Here is a 12,739-nt window from a genome sequence, read left to right on the forward strand (position 1 = left end):
CCGCTAACGAATTTCCAATTCTATCCTTTTTCTTTCATACTAGTCCTACCCGCACACACTTCCGGCCGTCTTTTCAATCAGCTTCCAGAAACCCTAACGCCATTACAGATTCTTCCACACAATCTTCCCCTACAATGGCGGACGTGGATGCTACCATCTCAATCGACAATCCTGTGTCCGCTCCACCGGAGTCAGATGTTTTAAGCAAAAAGTGAGTTTTCATTACCGCTGCAACCATTTACTATCATTTCATGTTCTAAAGCGATTCTAGGGTTTTATATTCATTGCTTGATTTTGATGAAGCGCTCGCAAGAAGGAGCTGAAGAACAAACAGAAGGAGGAAGAGAGGCGTCGCAAGGAAGAGGAGAAGGAGAAAAAGGTGAATTACGGTTGTTTTCAATTTAGAATTATAGACCGGTATAGCTTCGATTTTGTGCTCATCAGACTAAGCAAATATTTTCTCTTCCCGTTTCAGTTTATAAATTCATTTTTTCTAACTCAATTTTTATCAAACCAGCAAATAGAGATTTTTTTTTGAACTGGGCAAGCTTAATGGACCTATTTTTTCTCAATCTTCCGTCTAATAAAGTTGTATGAATCTACTATCCACATTTCTCGAACATTAAGGATGTGAATCAAGTGGTTAGTCGACTATAAAAAACCCATTTCAGAGGCTTAATAACTTAACTAGGTTCTTAGTTTTCAATAATTACTGCACTGAGTATGAAGATAATGTGGCCTGCCGTATTTCTTCTTTTAGTGGCTTCTGAAATTACAACCTCTTTACCTCTGAATTGACTACAATAGACCATCTTCTGTTATGCTGCATTATTGTATAACGAAAGTGGCTATGCAATTGCCATGAGATAGTAACTATAATAGCTCATCAGACATTAGTATTATTGTGTGAAATTCGAAACACAATGCCAGATAGTGCGATTGTTTGTATCTGTAACTCAAAGACCCAAATATCATCATGGCTTTGTGCATTTTACAGGCTGCTGCCATGCCAAAATCAGCTGTCCAAAAGCAGTCAGCTGCAGATGATGAAGACATGGATCCAACGGTATAATTGTTTTCTTAATTATTTTTACAAGAGTTTTGTCTTAGTACTCATCTTTACTTGATTATCATACATGTCTCTTCTTTGGTTGCAGCAATATTTTGAAAATCGCCTGAAAACACTCGCTACTCAGAAGGCAGCAGGAATGAACCCCTACCCACACAAATTCCATGTCTCTATGTCCATTCTTGAATACATAGAAAAGTATGAAAGTTTAAATAGTGGAGATCATCTGGAGGATGTTCAAGTTTCTTTGGCTGGTGAGTATGAATCTAATACATGACCTCATCCATAAATTTCCTTCTTCATAATGATGTTGATAATTGTACTCTTGCAGGGCGACTTATGAACAAACGATCTTCTTCATCAAAGCTCTTCTTTTATGACCTCCATGGCACTGGTGGAAAAGTGCAAGTTATGGCTGATGCAAGGTAACCCAAATTTAATATTACTTTGAAATTGAAATTGCATATTACCTTTATATTCTTTTTAAATCTAAAAGCCATCTTTATTGCTAATTGGTTTTACAGGAGATCTGATTTGGATGAAGCTGAGTTCTCTAAGTACCATTCTGGTGTGAAACGTGGAGATATAGTTGGCATTGTTGGGTTTCCAGGTGTGTGATTTTTTTTCTTTTTATCTTTTAGTTCTACATTGTTTCTCATGCTCTTTTTCTTTATTGGCAGGAAAAAGCAAGAGAGGTGAACTGAGCATTTTTCCAAAAACATTCATGGTGCTTTCTCATTGTCTTCATATGATGCCAAGGCAAAAGAGTGCAGCTGTTGCAGAGAACGCCAATGTGAAGGTAAAACTTTGTTATATTGACCTATTTACCCCTATTTGTTGGGTCTTTTCTGACTTGGGTTTGTGTTCTTTATCTTCAGAAAATCGATGCTTGGACTCCAGGAAGTGGCAGAAATCCTGATGCATATATTCTGAAGGATCAGGTATTTGACATATACATAAATAGTGCCACTGTTGCATGTGTTTTTTTCTTTGTTTCACATTTTACTTTATTTAATTATATTTTTTTTATTCTAGGAAACAAGATATCGTCAACGTTATTTGGATCTGATGTTAAACTCAGAAGTCAGACATATATTCAAGACCCGGGCAAAGATTGTATCTTATATTAGACGTTTTCTTGATAATCTTGATTTTTTGGAGGTAAATCGCATACCATTCTTGATTTGTTAAAAGACGAAAATGCCCCTATGACTGATGGAATACACCATTGTTATCGAAGGTTGAAACTCCAATGATGAACATGATTGCTGGAGGGGCAGCTGCAAGGCCATTTGTGACCCATCACAATGACCTAAACATGAGGCTGTTTATGCGTATTGCCCCTGAACTTTATCTAAAGGAGCTTGTTGTTGGTGGATTGGAGCGTGTGTATGAGATAGGAAAACAGTTCAGGAATGAAGGAATTGATTTGACACATAATCCTGAATTCACCACGTGTGAATTTTATATGGCTTTTGCTGACTACAATGACTTGATGGAGATAACTGAACAACTCTTGAGTGGTAAGTTTAGGTTACAAAAATGGTCCCTGAGCTTTCTCATCTTTTCCGTGTTTAGTCCGAAATTGAAACCTTTTGCTTGTGATTCTTGTTTCAAGGTTTCATATCAGTTGTGTATCTTATTTTAAGGTTAGAGGGACCAAACTTGATATGAAACCTTGAAACAAGGACCAAATTTGAAAAAAGTTTGAATTTTGTGGTAAACATGGTTACAATCAGAAGGCATAGGGACTGTTTTAGTAATATTTGTTGTTATTATCATAAATTATAGTTGTTTTTGTGGGCAAGTTTGCTAATACTAATACTTAATGAAATGAAACAGGAATGGTGAAGGAGCTAACAGGTGGATACAAAATTAAATATCATGCAAATGGGTTAGATAGTGACCCCATTGAAATTGACTTCACGCCTCCTTTCAGGTCATTACCTTACCTTACTAGCCTTATAACTGATACAAGGGTTGAATCCAAAAATAGCAACATATTTTCTTTTATTTGTTTATTGTACTTTGAAAAATCTACTTCTACTCAAGTTATATATAGCAATGTCATCTAAATACAAACCAAGTGTTTTTTTTTTTTTTTTTTTTTTTTTTTTTTAATGTGATTGATATTTTACAGAAGGATTGATATGATTGGAGAGTTGGAGAAGATGGCAAATCTAAGCATACCAAAAGATCTTGCGGGTGATGAGGCCAACAAATATCTTGTTGAGGCATGCAAAAAGTTTGAAATCAAATGTCCTCCACCTCAAACAACCGCACGTTTGCTAGACAAAGTAATAAATAATCAATTCCATCTGTAAATAATAATAATAATAATAATAATAATAATATCTGATTTATATTGTATTATTTCATTAAAAAATTTTGTTTACAGCTTGTGGGACACTTTTTGGAGGAAACATGTGTGAACCCTTGTTTCATAATTAACCATCCCGAGATCATGAGTCCATTGGCCAAGTGGCACAGATCCAAACCAGGATTGACTGAACGTTTCGAATTGTTCATCAACAAACACGAGGTGAATAAATGCCATTTTGCAGATACTTTAATTATTATTATTATTATTATTGTTTTTTTATTTAAAGAATGATTTGTTTTGAACTTTGATTGTGTCAGCTTGCGAATGCTTACACCGAACTGAATGATCCAGTGGTACAACGCCAGAGATTTGCTGACCAGTTAAAGGTAACGAGTGTGTTTTGATTATTATGATATGTTGGAAGAAAAAAATATTGGTAAATTATTTATTGTGAAATATTTTAGGATCGACAATCGGGAGATGATGAAGCCATGGCTTTGGATGAGACGTTCTGTACGGCTCTTGAATATGGGTTGCCACCAACTGGTGGTTGGGGACTGGGTGTTGACCGGCTTGCTATGTTGTTGACCGATTCACAGAACATCAAGGTTTGTCATCTGTGCATTTTAATTTTTACACATCAAATGTTACTTTATGTATTTTCCATTACTGTTTTATTGTTTTTGATTTTTTGAATTTTGTTTTTGAAAATAAACAAACAGGAAGTTTTACTTTTCCCAGCAATGAAACCACAAGACGAAGCACCTGTCAAAGGTACATTTTTATTTTTTATTTTTTAAAACCATACAACAAATTCAGTTTTTGTTTGTTTACCTAGTAACAAATAATAATGAATTGCAGCTGCAGAAGTCGTGAAAAGTTGAGCTCAGAAATCTATGTTCAGTTTTGAGGAGATTTTGATGGTTGTCAAAAATTTGTGATGAATAGTTTGGACATAGTGATAATGATTGTTAGTGCTATTTTCATGAGATTCGCTCTTGTCTGGTCTTACTTTACCAAATTTAAATATTACATTGTGTCCTGATTTTGAAACTATTATGGAAAGAATTTATATTTATATTAGGCATTATGTGTGTGTAATTGTTTTGGTTGCTCTCCACTTTCTGAGATATTGTATGTATGAATACACACACGATGAACCTGCAAGCCTCGAAGAATCAAGATCAATTTAGGGGATTAGCATCCTAATACATTAAGCCATGTTTTTTTGGTTTAAGCCTGTTTAATTTTGGGCAGATAAACTGAACTAATAAACTATTTGACCATTTACATTCCAACAGTTGTTTGTCTCAATTTCCATAAATTTTAACGTGAATGAGAATGAGCATATGAGATAGGAGGAAAACAATAACAAGTGCAACTAGGTAAAAGGTAGGTGTCTTAGATCTTAATATATTAAGCGGTTCCTTTGCTTATTAACTCATTCTGTCCAAATTAAGAAAAAGTACAATCATGTATAGTTGTCTACATTAAGTGCTTAACTCATTACGCTCATTAAGTTAAAAAGAAACAACCCTACCCCTTAAATAACTAAACTTAGGGTTTCAATCTATTATTGTATGGTTGAAAAACATAGACTGAATGCTCACTCATTTCACTTGAAATTTTTGGAGTAATATATATAGGAAACAGAAACAAAAGTATATACTAAACTATGATAAAAACTGTCTTTTGGTCAGATTTACAGCAAAAATATGAAATCATTCTTACATTACATGTTTGTTAGTCTATCAATTGAACGGATGTGATAACAGGTATTTTTTCTCTGAGTTTCTGTGACAATGCAACACGAACTGTCATCACCCCTGCTGCAGGCCCACTGAGTCGGACTTTAACATTGTAGTCTTTGATTTCTACAAACTCCAGAATTCCACCACCTGTGCCTACCAAGTATGGCCTAATCTCTGCAAGTATCTGCAATCTCAAAAAAATCTTGGTTAGCTCAACATTTTACATGAATTTCAACGCTCAACAAAAGGTCTTATTATAAAAGTCCCTTGTTTTTGGATTTGGTAAAATATTGCAATTTTTGTCCAATGCACAAGGCCTTGAATGATGTTGTATCCAAACAGGGTATTCATACCTTTTCAACATTCTCCTCATTCAAATCGAGTCCGGTTTCGGTATCAATGAGTTGCTCAACATCCATGATTTCAGGGATTTTGTCTCTGAGTCGAGTCTCGATTCCCATTTTGAGTGTCATTGTTGAACTTGGACAGGAGCCACATGCACCTTGGAGTTTAAGGACAACAACAAGACCATCAATCTCATGCAACACAACATTCCCTCCATCCGCCATAAGTCCAGGCCTCACCTCATCCAACACCTTCTCCACATTCTCTTCCGTTAATGGAAGAACACAAACAAACCCTACAAACAGATTCAATTTGAGAAAAAAGATTCATACCCAGAATCGATAGGGGACATATGAGACGAAAATGGTGGAGTTGAGAATTTATATGAAAGTTATGGGTTTGACCTTAAAAGTCAAAGTTTATCAAGAGAAAATAACCCTAGAAAACTTTGTTTGATTCATGATTTATGAATTTCAGTGGACCAAATAAAGATGCAGAAATTTCAACCACATAAAGTTTCTTTTATCCACAGAAGTAATTGTTGATCATTCATCCTTGTAAAATTAAAGTTTAATTGCTTCATATGGCAACATACTTTCTCACAAAGTACTTTTAAATTATACCAAATAGCATCATACTTTCAAAACCAGTTACATTGTTTACTTAAGAATCCTATATGTTAGATTACATTGCATTTTAAATTACGCATTTACCCCTAATCAACCATACAAATTACTAATCCTCAACACTTTATTACATTGCAAGTTCATGGGAGAGAGTATGGCGTACCTGAACGCTTTCTTAGTCGTCGCCTGGTAGAATCTATTCGGAGAAATTGGTTTATGTGGAATTCTCCACTCAAAAATGACTTTTGTTTCGACAAATATGATCCCTGATTACAGAAGCAGAAACAGAAATGGAACAAAGCTTCGTAACCAATTTCGAGTAATAATGGAAAAGGTTTAGCGAAATGAGCAGAAATCAGTACCTTTCTGGGGAGGAAAACGTGTGAAGGAGAAGGTTTATCGTCTGATGAATAACAACAGATAGATGTTGAAGAAGATGGTGTTGATTTCAAACATCTTGTTTGAGTGGCGATTGCACCCATTAGTTTTGCTCGATCAATAATGAAATTACTGGGATTCGATTTCGATTGAAAACGGTTGATGAGAGATTGTTGATATGATTATGACGAAATCAAATTCGAATTTTTATGGATTTGGAGAGGCATTTTCCTCCCGCATATCTGTGGACAGAAACTCATCTTCAAATGTTTAGCTTCTTTTCCCCTCATCGACACGGATAGGATAATACATTTTCAGTAGGAAAAAGTAAATTTAAAAACATTTATATTTTGAAAAATTGAGAAATCTAAGTGTACGTTTAGTTGCGCAATTTTTCGGAAAAATTTTTCGAGAAAAATGAGAATTTTGAAAACTCCTTTAGTTCGTTTATTTATCTAAATTTTTCATGGAAAATGAAAATTTTTTGTTTTCGAAAATTACAAAGAAAAACTGATAATCATTGTTTTCCACATTTTCCTAATTTCAAAATTTTTCTATAAACACACACCCACTACACCCTATCCACCTCTACCTACCCCCACCTTAACACCCCCACCCACACAGACATACATACCCACCCGCACACACACACACCAACCCACAAACACACACACACATACATACCTACTCACACACACACACCCGCACACACACACACACACACCCACTCGCACACACACACATACATACCCATCCACACACACACACCCACCCACCCCCACCCCCCTCCCCCCCCCCCCACACACCCACCCACACCTACCCCTACCCCCACCCTCACCCTCACAGACACACACACCCACACACACACAAACCTACACCTACCCCCAAAAACACACACATACACACACACACTCGCACCCCCACCCACCCAACACCACCACAACAATCACCGACCTACCATCACCACCACCACCACCGTTGCCGCCACCATCACCACCATTGACAAAATTGACGCCGCCACCATCACCGCCTGTCATCACCACCACCACCGCTGCCGACCCGCTACCGTCACCGCCCCCACCCACACCCTACCACCACTACCGTTTTTTAAAAATGAAAACCGATAGAAAAATACACATCTAAACACGTTTTCTAATTTTCTAAAACTGAAAATGAAAAATGAATAAGTTTAACTAAACGCGTTTTCTAAATTTTTCAATGAAAAATGAAAACGGAAAATGAAAATCGAAAAGGGAAAACAAAAAACGGAAAATGAAAATTGTTTTTCCGTAACTAAACGCAACCTAAGGTTCTTTCGGTTACGGAAAAATAGTTTTCATTTTCTGATTTTCGTTTTCTTTTTCAGTTTCCGTTTTTAATTTTTATTTTTCATTGGAAAATTTAGAAAACGCTTTTAGTTAAAACTTATTCATTTTTCATTTTCAGTTTTAGAAAAATAGAAAAACACATTTCGATGCGTATATTTCTATCAGTTTTCATTTTTAGAAAACGGTAGCGGTGGTAGGATGGGGACAACGGCGGGGGGCAGTGGTGGTGGTGGTGATTGCGGCAACGGTGGTGATGGGGGCAGTGGTGGTGGTGATGGTGATGGTAGGTCGGTGATTGTGGTTGTGGTGTTGGGTGTGTGTGTTTATAGGGGTGGGGGTGAGTGTGGATGTGTGTTTGTGTGTGAGTGGGGGTTGGGGTGGGTGTGTATTTGTGTGTGTGTGTGTGGGGGGGGGGGTATGGGTGGGGGTAGGTGTGTGTTATGTGTGTGTGTGTGTGTTTGTGGGGATGAGTTTGGGAGTGGGTGGGTAGGTGTGTGTGTGTGTATGTTTGTGGGGATGAGCTTGGGAGTGGGTGAGTGTGGATAGGTAGGGGTGTGGTGGGTTGGAGGTGTAGAAATGGGATAAGGTAGAGGTGGGAGTGAGTGTGTGTTTTTATATATTAGAAAAAATTTGGAATTAGAAAAATGTGGAAAACAATAATTATTGGTTTTCTAAAAATTTCTAACTTCTTTGTAATTTTAGAAAACTGAAAATTTTCATTTTCCGTGAAAAATTTAGAAAAATAAACGAACTAAACGCATTTTTAAAATTCTCATTTTTCCTGAATTTTTTTTTTCCGGAAAATGGTCTATTTTCCGCAACTAAACGCACCCTAACCGTTTTTCAATATTTTAAAAACAATAATCATTTAAAAAAAAATTGACCATAAAGTCCGAAACTGGTTATTCTGGACATGTTTTTCGAAAATGGTCACGTTTATAAGATCCAACCTGACCCGGTTTTGTGGTCCCTATAAATTTCGTTTTAGAGATAATTTATATGATTTCATTTATTCCGGAGAACGTTTTGGACCTACATTCCAAAGACGTTTCAAACTTAATAAATCACAAATTTCTTATTCGTGAGGCGAAGAGATTCACTTTTTTATATGTAAGTTTATAATTATATGTCTTTACTGCAGATTGTATGTGAACATCGGCATAATTTATGTAATTATATAGGTTTTTTTATGTGACTTTTAGTGGTTTAAAGGTGATTATATAATTACATTTACTTATATATGTACATCACATCAAAAAATCTTACAAATATAATCATTTTGACTCGTCTGGAATGAATCCAAAATCTGTAAAACACCTCCGGTATACTAAGAACTTGTTCGAAATACAACAAACAGTTCCAGAATATAAATCTAGATTTTTATTTCCCGAAATCCATATCCGGAAAAGGATTCCAAATTTTTGATCCAAAATAGTGGTTTGTATTGTGTATGTAACATCCGGAATTCCAGGTATTATATTTTATCATTTATTTTTGGGAAAAAGAGAGGGACTCGACGAGTTGGGTCGTAGACTCGTCGAGTAGGACCGCGACTGCTGACTGGATTAATGAACGGACTCGACGAGTCGGAAAGGGTGGACTCGACGACTCCGCGCTGTGGAATGAAACCCTAATTCTCGGGGTCTGTGCCCTATTTAAAGGCCTTTATGGCCTCCATTTGCGGCTACCAGTCCATAGAGAGATACCCTAGCGATTGTGAGCGAGTTGTGATAGAGTTTGGGCCTTTCGATCATTTTTGGTGTGATTTTGCAAAGGAGAAAGTGTTTCCAGCAAGGGGAGGTCAAGAGGATTGCATACCAGTGGGTTTTCAACTTGGATCTTCAAGTTTGAGGTAGCTATTCGATCCTATCCTTCTGTTTTGCTTAAGGGCATTGAATTTAGGGTTTTCTATACCCTTTTATCGATTGTTTAATTGTGTATAGTGTCTCATTGAGTGCTAAACTCTAGATCTGGACCTTTTGAGGCCCAGAGAGCCTGAACCATGCTGCTTTTTGTGGTTCTATGGAGGAAATGGACCTAGGTTGCCATATTAGAAGGGATTTCACCAAAATAAGCCTTGGGAGCATTGCATGTGTAGCAAGATTCGACCTTTACGTGTTTATTGGTCATGGGGGAAGTCAGATCTATAGATTAGAGAAGCAGATCTGACCTCAAGAGGTCAAATGAGTGTTGTCATGGGAGGAACTCGCCGAGCCCATAAGGGACTCGACGAGTCGAGTCGGGTTGCCCCGCGATTCGCGACCTGTGATAACCCGTTGAGTGTAGGGTTGACTCAGCGAGTCGAGTGAGGACCAGGGGCGAAGGGGACACGCTTGTACTCGCCGAGTCACACGAGTGCACTCGACGAGTCGGGTCAAAGTTTGACCGTTGACTTTTAGGGGTTTGGTCAACAATTGGACTTGTGGACCATTTGAAGGGTAAAATGGTCTTTTAGCCTGCTTAGAGGATATGGAAGAGACTAGTCTAGCCTGGAGAGCCGTTATTGATTTGAGATGCTAGATCAGTATACACGTGTGCGAGATTATCCGAGATAGCCGAGGTGAGTCTTCTCACTATACTGTACCTAGAATGGTGCCTATGTGTGACCGGAAGGTCTTGTATGCCATGAAATGTATGTGCTATATGCTGTTATGAGATATTTATGTGTTATGTATGTTATGTATGACGTGGACCGGAAGATCAGGAGGTTACGGACCGGAAGGTCGATACCGGGAGGACCAGAAGGTCTACAGGGATTCAGGACGGAAGTCCCCTGAGACACTTGGATCGGAAGATCCTACAGAGTTATGGCCTGGAAAGGCGTATGTGTTGTATATGGTATTTTGGGGAACTCACTAAACATTTACGCTTACAGTGTTTTGTGTTATGTGTTTCAGGTACTAGTGAGGATCGCGGGAAGACGCCGACATGATCCGTACACACTCATAGAGATTATGTTTTGAGATTCTGGGATTTGTTTGTTATGATGACATTGGATACAGTTTGTTTTATATTGTCTTTAATGATTGAAAATATGATTTAAAAATGAAAAAAATTGTTTTGAAAATTTACGTTGTTACAAGTTGGTATCAGAGCCTTGGTTTGAGGGATTCGGATGAACCTTCGGGCGTATCTGAACTCAAACTGAGGATTTCAGAAAGTTTTTCATAAAAAGGAACAATTTTTCTAACAAAGTAAAAGATTTTGAGAAAAGTGGAAAGGAGCAGTGTGCACGATCAGTCAGCGCCCGAACGGTGATTTCCCAAAATACCCTTACATTATGTGCTATGAGATATGTTATGATATGCGTGCTAGAGTAGGCTAGGTATTCATATTAGGACTAGAGTGGCCTGATTTGTGATGCCTTAGCCTAGGGGGATTTCTGCTGCTATGTGATGCTTGAGAGTGAATAGGTAGCAGTGAGGAGCTTATGAGAGGTCTACCGAAGGGTAGCCTATGCCAGCGAGATGTAGGGTGCTTGTGATCTGGGATCCTAGGAGGAGGACTTAGGGTGAATACTGATGCGGTGTGGACGGTAGTATAGGGCCCATACTACTGAAGACACCGGAGCAGTGCGCACTCTAAGTAAGAACCCTTAGGGTGCTAAGGAACAAGTAGGGTTGAGTTATCGAGTGTAGGTATGCTTGAGCGAGTCTCTGATATTATTATGTTGTATTTCAGAGATATCATGGTTGGGACACGCCACAGACCTGAGACGAGCGGCGTAAGTGACGAGGAGCTTCGACAGATGATCCACGATGAGGTGGCAACGGCGATTCAAGTCGAGATTCCGGAGATGTTTGGGTCTATCATTACCACATTGATTGAGACTTTTGATGAACAGTATGCAACAGTGACTGAGGCTGCGACTGTTGCAGCTACCGCAGCTGTGGCTGCTGTCAGGCCTCAGGGAGGTGACTTGTTGTTTCGAGAGTTCAGCAACACGAAGCCACCAAAGTTTGATGGGACGCAGGATCCGATCGCTGCGATGAGATGGATTTCTGATATCAAGGGATGCTTCTACATGTGTTCATGTCCGGAGCATCTGAGGGTACGGTTCGCGCTGAACCAGCTTCGCTTGGGAGCGAAGGACTGGTGGAAGTTCGTGATGACGAGCTTCACTCTTGCAGAGATTTCAGAGGTGACCTGGGAGAGGTTCACCACCATGTTCAGAGACGAGTATGTTCCCCCAGTGGAGAGGGAACGGTTGGTTCAGGAGTTCTTGACCCTCAAGTAGGGTACTGATTCTGATACTGTGGTTACCAGGAAGTTTCATGAGAGGGCGATGTTCTGCCCTAAGCAGGTATCTACCGAGCAGGCACGCATGAGCCGGTATTTGAGCATTTTGAGGAGGGATATTTGGGAGGTCGTATCGAACTCGACTTACCGGACATTTGATGAGCTTCAGGCAAATGCCCGGAAGAGGGAGATTGAGTTGGAGACCCAGGCCAGGGAAGAGGCCGAGTCTCAGGGGATAGATCGGCGGCCGGCACAATCTCATCCGGCAGCCAAGCGGGCAAAGCCCGCCGATTCTACATCTGGAGGCCAGAAGGGCCGCACTTGCGGAAAGTGCGGCAAGGGAAATGATGGGGTTTGTCGATCGGGTGCTTGCTACAAATGTGGCAAAGAGGGGCATATAGCCAAGGATTGCCCCAAGGGATTCATGGTTTGCTTTCATTGCAACCAAACGGGCCACCGGAAGGCCGAGTGTCCGTAGCTGCGAGGGACATCACAGGTAGCATAGCAGGGATCGGCCCCTACCGCCGTGCGAGCTACTGAGGTTCGACCGGTGAAAGTCGAGGCACCGAAGGCTCGTGGGAGAGCCTTCTAGTTGACAACGGAGGAGGTCCGCGCAGCTCCCGATGTTGTGGCTGGTATGTACTTTTCTTGTGAGTTCTGTACCTGCTTTGGTGTTATTC

General features: G+C 39.3%; 2 protein-coding genes across 2 annotated transcripts; one reads left to right on the top strand and one right to left on the bottom strand.

Moving 5' to 3' along the window:
• Positions 1-4,479, top strand: ATKRS-1 (lysyl-tRNA synthetase 1). Its single transcript, XM_079010971.1, has 17 exons — positions 1-211; positions 304-379; positions 998-1,066; positions 1,158-1,323; positions 1,401-1,494; positions 1,594-1,679; positions 1,750-1,868; positions 1,948-2,010; positions 2,105-2,230; positions 2,310-2,592; positions 2,912-3,008; positions 3,210-3,366; positions 3,468-3,611; positions 3,710-3,778; positions 3,857-4,000; positions 4,115-4,166; positions 4,254-4,479. The coding sequence occupies exons 1-17, from the start codon at positions 135-137 to the stop codon at positions 4,274-4,276; spliced, it is 1,845 nt and encodes a 614-aa protein (XP_078867097.1). The 5' UTR covers positions 1-134; the 3' UTR covers positions 4,277-4,479.
• Positions 4,480-5,033: 554 nt separating this feature from the next.
• On the bottom strand, positions 5,034-6,794 carry NFU3 (NFU domain protein 3). The gene is made up of 4 exons (XM_079010972.1): positions 6,477-6,794; positions 6,278-6,380; positions 5,497-5,783; positions 5,034-5,327 (listed from the first exon to the last, which is right to left on the bottom strand). The coding sequence occupies exons 1-4, from the start codon at positions 6,594-6,596 to the stop codon at positions 5,136-5,138; spliced, it is 702 nt and encodes a 233-aa protein (XP_078867098.1). The 5' UTR covers positions 6,597-6,794; the 3' UTR covers positions 5,034-5,135.
• Positions 6,795-12,739: the final 5,945 nt, after the last annotated feature.

The sequence above is a fragment of the Lactuca serriola genome, chromosome 7 (genome assembly GCF_051521515.1).
Source record: "Lactuca serriola cultivar US96UC23 chromosome 7, Lser_US96UC23_V15, whole genome shotgun sequence".
Classification (NCBI taxonomy): Eukaryota; Viridiplantae; Streptophyta; class Magnoliopsida; order Asterales; family Asteraceae; genus Lactuca; species Lactuca serriola.

Excerpts from the sequence above, each read along its gene's own strand:
- ATKRS-1 (XM_079010971.1), top strand. The coding sequence starts at position 135 with ATGGCGGACGTGGATGCTACCATCTCAATCGACAATCCTGTGTCCGCT. Across the intron at positions 1,067-1,157 it reads ATGAAGACATGGATCCAACG|CAATATTTTGAAAATCGCCT; the intron begins GTATAATTGTTT and ends CTTTGGTTGCAG. Across the intron at positions 4,167-4,253 it reads AGACGAAGCACCTGTCAAAG|CTGCAGAAGTCGTGAAAAGT; the intron begins GTACATTTTTAT and ends AATGAATTGCAG.
- NFU3 (XM_079010972.1), bottom strand. The coding sequence starts at position 6,596 with ATGGGTGCAATCGCCACTCAAACAAGATGTTTGAAATCAACACCATCT. Across the intron at positions 6,381-6,476 it reads ACGTTTTCCTCCCCAGAAAG|GGATCATATTTGTCGAAACA; the intron begins GTACTGATTTCT and ends TTCTGTAATCAG. Across the intron at positions 5,784-6,277 it reads ACGACTAAGAAAGCGTTCAG|GGTTTGTTTGTGTTCTTCCA; the intron begins GTACGCCATACT and ends ATCTGTTTGTAG.